We start from the raw sequence: 11,164 nt of genomic DNA, 5'->3' as shown, positions 1-11,164 counted from the left end.
GTTTTTCCATGCTCGGAGTTTGCCTTTGCAAGGATGACTACACACAGGAAGGATGTAAGCAATAGATATTTGTTGCCTTTTTGGTAGATGCGTGCATTTAAAATGATAATAATAATATTTAGGCTTTTTTTTCCCCTCAGTGAAGGAACCTCTTTTTAATTGCCATTAAGTTACTTTTACATTGTAGATAATTTTAAATATAAATATTCATACATTGTTTTTCTGTTGCACAATTGAATCCTGGAGCCAACCAGCTGATTCCCAGGGCAACATGAAGAGCACATTTGAGTAATTAACCCTCAACACCACACAGAGGCAGCATTGCATTTAACATCACTCGGTCTTACGGACTAGTCTCAGTGAATTACAACTACCTTTGATTTGAGAAAGATAATGTAACTTTATTGGTCCCTTCTTCTTTGTAATAATAATGATAATAATGATAATCTAACCATTCTCTTGAACTTCAATATCTTTTGTAGTCAGAAAGCTCACAGAGTAGCCATTGTTCTACCTGTCTACCTGTACAAAATGTTGCATTCTGTCCAACTTTTGCCCCTTTTCTTAGTCTTGCTGTGACATTCTGGACTTGTGATCACAACTGTAGTTGACTGTGTTTAATTATTACAGTCGTCCCACTGTTGGTGGTTTTAAAGCATATCAGTATAACTGAAAAAACTGTTTTGTGTAAAAAAACCCCCACAAAAAACAACAACAACAACTACAAAAGAAAAAGAGCTACTGAAATTGCCACATTGAAATAACAAAGGTACATACAACTACACAGCAGTGTCTATGCTGAATTTGCAGAATGAATAGGTGTGCCTCTTTGCAAAAACCCTCCTGTCACTCTGTCTCTTGTTCAATTATTCACTGCTGTCTTTCAGCAACAATCATATGACCCCTTATGAGCAAGTGCTTTGGCAACAGTGGGAAGGAAAAACTCCCTTTTATCAGGAAGAAACCTCCAGTAGAACCAGGCTCAAGGAGGGGTGCAATCTGCTGCGACCGGTTGAAGGTAAATGGATGAAGACAGGACAAAGACATGATGTAGAAAAGAGCCAGAGATTAATAATAATTGAATAGAAAGATGTGTTTAAACACAGTGAGTGAAAAAGGTGACTGAAAAAGAAACACTCAGTGCATCATGGGAATCCCCCGGCAGCCTACACCTATTGCAGCATAACTAAGGGAGGATTCAGGGTCACCTGATCCACCTGATATGCTTTATCAAAAAGAAAGTTTGAAGCCTAATCTTAAAAGCAGAGATAGTGTCTGTCTTCCAAATCCAAATTGGAAGCTGAAGAAGGGCCTGAAAGCTGAAGGCTCTGCCTCCCATTCTACTTTTAAATACTCTAGGAACAACAAGTAAACCAGCAGTCTGAGAGCAAAGAGCCCTAATGGGGTGATATGGTACTAAAAGCGTCACACATGATAGCGTCACACAGTTGTTGCAGCTTGTCAGCATCACATCCATGATGTGAATTTTCCAATCCATCACATCCCAAATGTGTTCTACTGGGCTGAGATTTGGTGAATGCACAGACTATCTCAATACGATGAACTCATGTTGAGAAAAACAGATTTGGGTGATCTGAGCTTTGTGACTCGTTATCCTCTTGGAAGCAACCTTCAGAAGATGGTCATAAAGGAATGCACATGGTCAGCAACAATACACAGGTGGACACAAGGGGCCCAAAGTGTTCCAAGAAAATATCCCTCTCACCATTGCAGCAAGCTGAATCACTGATACAAAGCAGGATGGATGCATGCTTGCATGCCAGATTTTGATCCTCACATCCAAATGATGACCGATCAGACCAGTTTACATTTTTTTAGTCTGCTGTCGTCCATTTTTGTTGAGCCCGTGTGAACTATAGCCTCAGTTTCCTGTTCTTAGCTGACAAGAGTGGCAGCTTTTGCGGTCTTCTGCTGCTGCAGCACATCTTCTTCAAAGTTCAACATGTTGTGCATACTCTTCTGCATACCCTAGTTGTAACAAATGTTTATTGGAGGTACTCTTGCCTTCCTGTCAGCTCAAAACAGTCTCCAATTCTGCTTTGACCCTTGTCATCAAGAAGACATTTTCATCTAGAGAGCTGCTCACTGGATGTTTGTTTTTTTGTTTTTGTTTTTAGAAACTTCTCTTTAAACCCTAGAAATGGTGTTGTGGGATAACCCCAGCAGATCAACAGTGTCTGAAATACTCAGACCTGTCTGGCACCGGCAGCCATGTCTCATTCAAAGTCACTTAAACCCCCTTTCTTCCTCATTCTGATGCTCACTTTGAATTTCAGCAGAACATCTTTAACATATCTACATGCTTGAATGCACTGAGTTGTTGTCATGTCATTGGACCATTAAATTAATTGCTTAATCGTGCAGCTGAACACGTGTGTCTAATTCAGTGGCTGTATTTTAGAATGGTTAAAGATCAAATATAACAACATTGAAACTAGTAAACAAATTCACATGGCAATGTGACCGTGTACGGCTATATGCTGGCCTTTGATGAAAGCTTTTATTAACTGGAAGCTCTGCCACTGAACACACTGGATTTAACACAGCAGTGTTGATATATTTCTTGCTGTTGTTCAGTGTATGTTCTATTTTGTTGTTGGTGGGTGCAAAAGGTGTTATAACGATCCCCAAACACTACTTTCATTTTATTATTTTATCCTTTATTTTTTTTTAGACTTATGTGACTCATGTTTCTTGAACACCAGGTACATGAGGTGGGCATGTTGCCTTTGTGTTTTCCAGAGTAGCGTTTACACTTAGTGTGTAGTGTAACAGCTAGGTAGGCAGGCTGTTCTGAACAAGTACTGGATATTACGTTCTTTTCTTTTCAGTGAATTAATTATTGACTTTAATTCGGCTTTAGTTCTATAGCACCGGCCACCTCAAGGCCTGTTTTGTATGTGTGTGTGTTTAAAGTTCTATTACTATGAGTATGACCTTCCTACAGTCAATAATATAGGTTCACAAAAAAGAGACAAACACATCTAATTTATGATTGTAAATGTGTTTTCACAGTAAACGAGTACTCTCAGTTTGCTTCTGTCAGCTGTGCATCTCTCCAGTTTGCAAATCAGTAGCAACCTCAAAGTCAGATGCACACATTCACAACAATCACACCATAAATATCATGTTTCACGGTATTGGAAAGGAAATCTTTGAAAAGACTTTTACATTGACTTCACTGTATTCATTAGCTTGTAAAGTGTTCTCTCTGTATTTTTGTGGCTCTCACCCCCTTTAGTGTAATTACACCATGAAACCTTTGAGCAATGGACCTTTTTACGGTTTCACAACTGAGCACAATTTGTCGTCTTTTTTATGCTTCATTATTATAATCTGGGTGTGTTTGTTTTCCTTTTTAATATCGCACATATATGGGCTTTTCTCTATATGCTTGTTGTCTTGTTTTAAGCCTTTTAGTTTGGAAACTACGAGATAAAAAAGCCATTTTGCTTATATATCATCTTTATATAATGTTAAAGTATGTTATTCCTGCAACAGTTTGGCTGTCTGTGCAGGATGTATCCTGTTCCTTCCTCCCTATGATGAATTGGAGAAGCATAAGAGAATGGATGGATGGATAATTATAAGGTGATTTTACTGCTTATTTTAAATAATATTTAAATTTACCAACTGGTAACCGGATGTAATGTGTGGAAGAATTAGAGGAACATGTGGCTTCCTATCATCTTTTTAATTAGTGGTCAACATGATGGGTTATTTGGGGATTACAGCGTTATTGCCTGAATTCTAAAGATCGCTCTAAGTCAAAATTTAAGTTTTCAGTGTTTTCTTCTATTTGTGCAGCAAATTTGTGCAAGAGCTTTCGACGGTGTGGGTACAATCATGCCAGGTTGAATGCAGGAGTATAGATGCAGCACCCAACAAATCTTTATTGTTTCATATAAATATGTTATCTGATAACACAGAGTTTCAGATATTTGCTAATGTTTGAAACATTTTTTCAATATCCAAGCAGGATAAAATCTTTAGTAAATGTTAAACTTTGGCTCTCTGTACCAAAGTGTGCCTTTTGTAACACCAACCCAACCGGCTACAGCAGATGGCTGCCCCTCATGAGCCTGGTTGTGAAGGTTTCTTCCTATTAAAAGGGAGTTTTTTCTTCCCACCATCAACAAGAGCTTGCTCAAAGGGGGTCAAATGATTGCTTGGTTTTTCTTTTCTTTCTAATATTGTAGGGTCTTTACAACATAAACCGCTTCGAGGTCACTGTTTTATGTGAATTGGTGCCATAGAAATGAAACTGAATTGAACTGAATAAAAATGAATGGCGCTCCATCTAACAGCAGGGCAGTCTTTGTTTCTCTTCTGACAAAACCTCCAGAAGCCAGGCAGAAAATGCTCACAAACTAGAATTGACTAGTTTCACGGAACACACAAAGACGCACAGATCAAAGATGTAAGTGCACATGGAATGTCTGTTTTATCGTTTTCGAAAACATTTACAACTATTTGAGACAAATGGGGAAAAAAGGCAACAAACAGAACTGACCTACAGTTTGCATCCATTTCCAAAATGTTACATAAATAAAAATCCATATTTATAAATATCTCTTTTTTTTATAAACATATAAATAGATTTTAAACATAAATACATTTATGCAGGGAACGATGAAGTACATGAATGTACAGCAGCAGCAGCAACAATATACAGCTTTGCGGTATGTAGTTTTTTTTACACCATTGTCTGCCATGTTGTACTACCCATCTGTGTTTGTATCTGTTGACCATGTTGTATGTTATACATATATGTACTGTATATATGTATATATACCTGCATATTTATTGTATATATATGTCTATATTAGGATTTTGTAGTATTGTCATCCAAGTCTTTGTTTATGCTGGTCATGGTGACTTTCGTACCATAGAACAATCATGATGAGTTTTTCTTTATTTTCCCCTTCTGGTAAGAACAAACTCAACTTTTGTCATCCAAACAAACACGTCGTCCAGAGATCTAGAAAAAGAGAGGAAAACAAAAGCAAAAGGTTAGACAGAGTCTTTCAAGGTCAGCCTCATAAGCACATGTTCATTTATTCGATCTTTTGTTAACGTAATACATGGAATTTGGAGTCAGGGAATCTCCAAATTTACTTGTTGGTTCTTTACTCATTAACTCACTTCTCATCTAACCACTTTACTTTAGATTAACTCACCCGTATGGTGTTAACCAATGAAAAACACACTCACCCATTGTTAGTCACTAACACTCCCCCATAGGGATGTCAGAGTTTACCATAAAATCGAAAAAAGGTGTGAAGCCTCAGGACTAATCGTGTGTCACTTAGATTCCCCAGTACTTAATTAACCCACACAGCCCCCTTTTCAGTTTATGTTAAAAACACTTAGTGAAACAAATGTGTTTCCAAGAAACATCTTGACAACCAAATATGTGTGTGAATGTGTCTCTGCAACCCCACTTCCGTCCTCGATATCTCCCTGCCCTTTTTCTTAAATGTGATATATTGTTCTTGTGTTATAGAAGCAGATGGGATCATTCATAATGATGTGCACAGATACAAGAGTGGACTTCCTAAATGCTCACTGGTTTCTTTCCCATACATCAGCTTAAGCGGGCTATCCACTTAAACTGATGACTAAGATTATCCTGTTCTAGGAGGTAATATCTATCTACTTAGCACTTTTAATTCTTATTCTCATTTTTATTTTCATGTCTATTTAAGCTTAATTTATAACAGTATTTATAACAGCATGTTTGCACTGAAGCACCGCAGCAATTTCCTAATGTTGTAAACCCGCTCAACATTTGGCAATAAAACCCTTTCTGATTCTGATTCTAATGCTAGAAGGTTTAGGCTTGATTATTTCCCTAGATTGAATATTTCTAAGTCAAAGGCAGTAGTGAACCACAATATTTTCCATAGCTGAACCATGCAATGCTGCATAAATACATGTGTCTTATGTATATGACAGATAATCCTGTAAAATCATCATTTAACTGCGAGGAATACCAACAGGAAATTATAATAAATACAATATTAAAAAATTGATTATTATGTCCATTTAATTAACTAGGCCATTCTTTTTTAAAATCCCTGATTGTAATTTGTCTCCCTTTTATCTTTCAGCATTCATTCTTTCATTTCATTTCACCCTGTTGCTTTTGGGCTCTGTTTACATGTCACTGTTTGCTGCTACAGTTAATGTTGCATAATGTTAAAGTGGGACTGATATGAGCGACCACTCACCATTCATTGCAGCGCTGCTCCAACCCTAGCATCCCATGCCGCTGATGGTGCCTATCCTGTCCATCTTGTGTCCGAAGCAGCCACTCCGTGACGAGGAGCCAGCCTTCTTGCTTCCCGATTTGTGTTTCCTGTTTTGGGGTTGATCGTTGAGGAGACGAGCCCACATGCCTCTGGCCCGGGTGTCCACCCGTAAATCGCGCAGTAACCGTATCCGAGTGCGCACAGCGTCGAGCCGTCTCTCTCTCTCCTCCGACTCCAGAAACTCCGTCAGCTCCTCGCCCAGCAAACTTCTAAGAGACTGAAAGATAAGAAAATAAATAAACAATCTCTCCCTCAGGCAAATAAATTGTGCAAAGACAAATGCTTTTGATGAAAGTGAAATCTATGGTTTGTGCCCGTTTCAACAGAGTAGTCATTATATGCTAAATGTTTGAGGTAAACCTCAGCTTGGCATATATTCTAACGCTTTCACAAACGTAATGGCCGGGGGCACGCGTTGGCATTTTTCTCACAGCACGGCACTCAAGAATCCATTAACTTGTATCATCTAACCAAAAACAACTTTGGAAAAGATCCACGAGAGGCTCCAGTCATGAGGTTCAAACCTCGAAGGAAACCCCTGAAGAAGAGTGCAGTACTTCTGTTTTATTAAGTTACCGACTCTGACACCTCGCTCTCAAAGTGAAGACAAAAAATAAACAAACTTAAAACAGGTGCCTGTAGCTTACTTATCTGTTCGTAAAGTAGACTGTAACGAAGACCTCCAACACTCCAAATTTTACTGAGCTTAGAAAATAATTACAACATTATTTCAAACGAGTATTGTTTTAAAGGGTCAGCTTTATTCAATTCTATGCGTAATTGCGATTTTACGCACAATTTTGTTTTGGTTTGGTAAATCTTATTTTGAGTACAAGTAATAAATACATAAAATTCCAAAAATGATGTTGATAGTCAGTATAATAGCTTTTCAGAGTTATTGTAAACTAAGAATTTTAATGTTTTCCCCATATGTGGTTTCATTTAAAAAAAATCGCATATGGGCGATTTAAAGTCTAAAAATATCACAGGGATGCTCGGAAACAAACTTTCACCGGCTGTTTTGGTTGCATGTCACTGAACATGCCGTCTGTTTGTAAATAAAGTGCAAGTGGACAGGGGTGTTACACTCTGAGTGTGGAAAAAGAGAGATTTTCCCCAACAGCTTAACAAGAACCAAATTGTGAAATATGATGCGCAAAGCTACTGTCCTGGAGGACCTGTGCCACAGAACAGCTGCTGCTGCTTCTTCAGTATTCAGCTTCCAGCAGCTTCAGTCCAAACCAATCAAAAGGTTCTCCTGGTCAGTAATAACAATACAAGTGACTTTTTCTTACCTTCTGCTGCGCTTGAGTTAAAGGTTTTGCCCCCATCCTCACTGAAAGTAAGGTGACCATAAGTCCACACGCTACAAAGTATGACAAGTTCATTTTGACAAGTCTAGCAGTTGTTCGGGGATTCCTCTGCGCTGCAGTTCAGATCGAAGGACGTTAGCTTCAGCCAATCAGCTTCTAAACACAAGGAGAGTCCGTTTTTTACTCCAAAGCTCCTCAAGTGCTTCTCTAACTCTGTGTATTAATCCTCGCCGCTTTATAGCCAGCCCATGGTGATGTCATGAAAACCTGCGTAATGGTTCTCCTTCCTCGCCTATTCACTGTTTTTTGTACCTGCCTCTAAGCACGTCATGCCAGGGATTAATTAAATGCAAATGACACAAGCTCCGGTCATCGCTGTGTTAGAGAAAATGATATAGGCTATAAGCTATCAAAAGGCACAGACTTTAAGCTTTTAGACCTCTGGCTGAGATGCAACAGCTGAAACCAAAGGTGGTTTCAAAGGCTGCGCGTCAAGAGCTGAAGAGCGACTTTGGCAGTGAAATGAATTCTAGGATGCCAACCGTCTGTGCTGCGGAACATCTTAAAAAGACATACAATATGCTGCGCGTGGATGACATATCCTGTTTTCTTTAAGCGAAAATTCAGAGTCTGCTGCTGGAATTAAAGGAATTAGGTCATTTTTTAGATACCTTCCAGAAATTCAAATGTGATTTTCTTCATCTAATCACTTTTTTGGAAGGCACAAAGCGGAATTTTACCAGAAATAATTTGATGTGTTACTGCGCCACTCAAGCCCCGTGTTTTTCATTTATTTTTTTAAAGGGTAAAACTTATTATTATTATTATTATTATTATTATTATTATACAGAGGAATGCAAACATACAGAGATGGAATTATTAAACAACCCCATTAAGTCATTTGTTCGACGTTATTTACATCAGAGCATGACATCAGCTAAGGGGGATTCACACCGAAAAAACCTCAGACGGTTCATGCTGATTCATAAAAAAACAGAGACACTCATTATAAGTCATGTCATGTGTCTGGATGTAAATGGCAATTCCCCATAAACCTTTTAATTAGATGGTTTTGTGTTTCATGGCGGTATCTTACAGTTTGTTTTCTGTCTTTAGATCAGGTAGTCCACTTACAGAGAAGAATCTCAGAACTACTGTGGCTACTCCAACACACACTGGATGTGTGGGACTGTTCAGACAGTCACCCCCAACTCAGAAAGGAGGCACAGACATGAACCCTAAGCAATGATTACCACACCAGTGTCCAGAAATAATTTATACTGTTATTCTTGAATCAAAGTTGGTATGTCACTAAGAAAAGCTGCTGCTTTCTTAAATTTTAGCCTGTGAGTCTGCAGAGTGCCGTCAATATGCAGGATATTTAACCAGCGATACTTCTATAAACCAGGAGGAGGGTGACTCTGCACAAATGAGTGAAACTATACAGAAGTCAATATGTTTATACTTACTTTAGGCTTAAAAATTGGCATTAGCTGCTGACTCCAACCAATGAGTGATGATGGGTTTTCATACAGACTATGTTACTTTACCACAAGTCCAGAGAAGAACAGTTGAATGGGTGTCGGTATAAAATCTAGTGTAAGGAAAAGCCTTTATGGCTCGCAGCCTTTCAACCCCTCTTACTGGTTTAGAGAATGCCAATCAACAAAGAGCACTCTCAAGCTATATACTTCTATACATCATATCTATAAATGAATGCTTTTTCATTTTTAAAGTGTTACAAGTAAGTCTTACCGGAAAAAACTACTGTAGCACTAAAGTGTGTAACAAATTTAGCTTTAATCTGCAGCTGGGGATTCTTTTTTTTAACATATAAATGAATGTAGTTGTATTTAAGCAATTTGCACCAGGTTTGTCTACTTTTGGCAGAAAACCAGAGTTTTTAATTTAGTGTCCAGCACTGCTGCACCTGTTTTATGTCAACCAGTAATGACTGGTTTGCCAGAACTGAATAAAGGAGATGGCTATAGGGGCTGGGAATATGGTGGAAACACCTTGGTGGAAACACCTTGGAAGTGTCCAAGAAAAGTTTCTGATGCTCAGGATTTTTTAAAAAGGAACTCTGTAAGAGAGTAACCCTTCTGTAGAAGTGTGACACATGCATGAGTTGCTTCACTTCCAGGGTTGAGAGAGTAGTTTCTTGTTAAATCTTAAAGTTTGACCACACATGTTTCAAACAGTGTAAACCAAGAAAGTTCAACTTTAAAGAAGCGTTTTTGATACTGCAAACAGCCTGACATTGATGTATAGTTGCCTAACACTCGTAAGCTCACCCACGGTTGGTTACATATGCCGTGTGACCTGCTTTAAGATATACATAGAACTGTCACTATTAATTGGTGATATGCAGTTAGAACAATGATGATCTAAAAATGTTTTAAAATAAGTTGCAATCAATCACTAAAACACTTAAACGGCATGTTGTCAAGGGAAGTTTAAATTAAAAAGTCACCTCACTGAGAATAATTGACCAATTTAAAGATATGCGCACATTTTGAGACAATACAAAAACCCTTGTAAAAAAAAAAAAAGATACTTTTTGCAGTGTGGAGTGTTTCTGGAGCAGTCGAGGCCCCACATAGTGGAGCAGAAATCTCAGGCAGCACCATCTGTTTTGGAACACAGAGTGGCAGTATTTGCTATGCCGAAAAGCGAATACCCCTCAAAGTCACATGTTACTGGATCAATACTATACTGTAAAACTAAGTCATTAATCAGCAGATCGCCAGCATTTGAAAGTCCTATAAAGGCTTTTTAGAGCAGATTTGGCATATGGAAAGTGTATACCTGCATTTTTTTGCAGAACATATGTCATATTTATTGTAGCAGTGCTGGCATACCTGCCAAAAAATGTCAATCAGAACGTGTGTTGGATTTGCATTGAATCGTGCAGCAAAAACGATGTTTGGATGGCAGCCAGCTGCAGTGTCATCATTAGGTGTCCATGTTTCAACCAATACTCTGCTTTCTTTTTGGTTGCACACCATAAAAAATGATCGTTAATAATAATAATCACTTATGGTGTGTGTTAAAGATTATGACTTTGAAGGCTAAATAAAATACTGTGTGTATAATTAGACAACATTACTCTGATAAAGCATATAAAGTATATGGTTTTGCCCTATAAACTCATAAAACAGAGATGTTGATAAACTGAACAGATGAACAAGATGACTGGCCTGTGATATATGATGTAATAACAGAGCAACATGCATCCAGACTTTGCTTCTCTTCAAAGACAGGACACAAACATTACAATGTCACATTTTCCTTCAGTCTAACAAACTTACTAGACTCATCACTGTCACTACATGCAGAAGTTCTCTTAATTGCTTGAAATGAAAGTAATGGACTTGTTTTGGCTATATAAAGCTATAAAAAGAAAAATATAATGAAAGTTTTTATTGGACTCTGAAGTCGGAGCAGTGCAAAAAATTAAAATAAATAAAAATTAAAAAACAAGGGCTAAATATCGGACTGTGTAGACGATAGTAC

The 11,164-nt window shown here is 38.0% G+C and overlaps 1 protein-coding gene across 1 annotated transcript; it reads right to left on the bottom strand.

Moving 5' to 3' along the window:
- Positions 1-4,452: 4,452 nt before the first annotated feature.
- On the bottom strand, positions 4,453-7,873 carry nppc (natriuretic peptide C). The gene is made up of 3 exons (XM_080883178.1): positions 7,631-7,873; positions 6,255-6,552; positions 4,453-5,002 (listed from the first exon to the last, which is right to left on the bottom strand). The coding sequence occupies exons 1-2, from the start codon at positions 7,721-7,723 to the stop codon at positions 6,280-6,282; spliced, it is 366 nt and encodes a 121-aa protein (XP_080739304.1). The 5' UTR covers positions 7,724-7,873; the 3' UTR covers positions 4,453-5,002; positions 6,255-6,279.
- Positions 7,874-11,164: the final 3,291 nt, after the last annotated feature.

The sequence above is a fragment of the Rhamphochromis sp. 'chilingali' genome (assembly GCF_963969265.1).
Source record: "Rhamphochromis sp. 'chilingali' genome assembly, chromosome: 5".
NCBI classification, from domain to species: Eukaryota; Metazoa; Chordata; class Actinopteri; order Cichliformes; family Cichlidae; genus Rhamphochromis; species Rhamphochromis sp. 'chilingali'.
This window is presented reverse-complemented; position numbering and strand designations above follow the sequence as displayed.

What these genes read in the sequence shown, in the direction of transcription:
- nppc (XM_080883178.1), bottom strand. Translation starts at nt 7,723, where the DNA reads ATGAACTTGTCATACTTTGTAGCGTGTGGACTTATGGTCACCTTACTT. An exon ending in TAACTCAAGCGCAGCAGAAG is followed by an intron (nt 6,553 to 7,630) that starts GTAAGAAAAAGT and finishes CTTATCTTTCAG; the next exon opens with TCTCTTAGAAGTTTGCTGGG.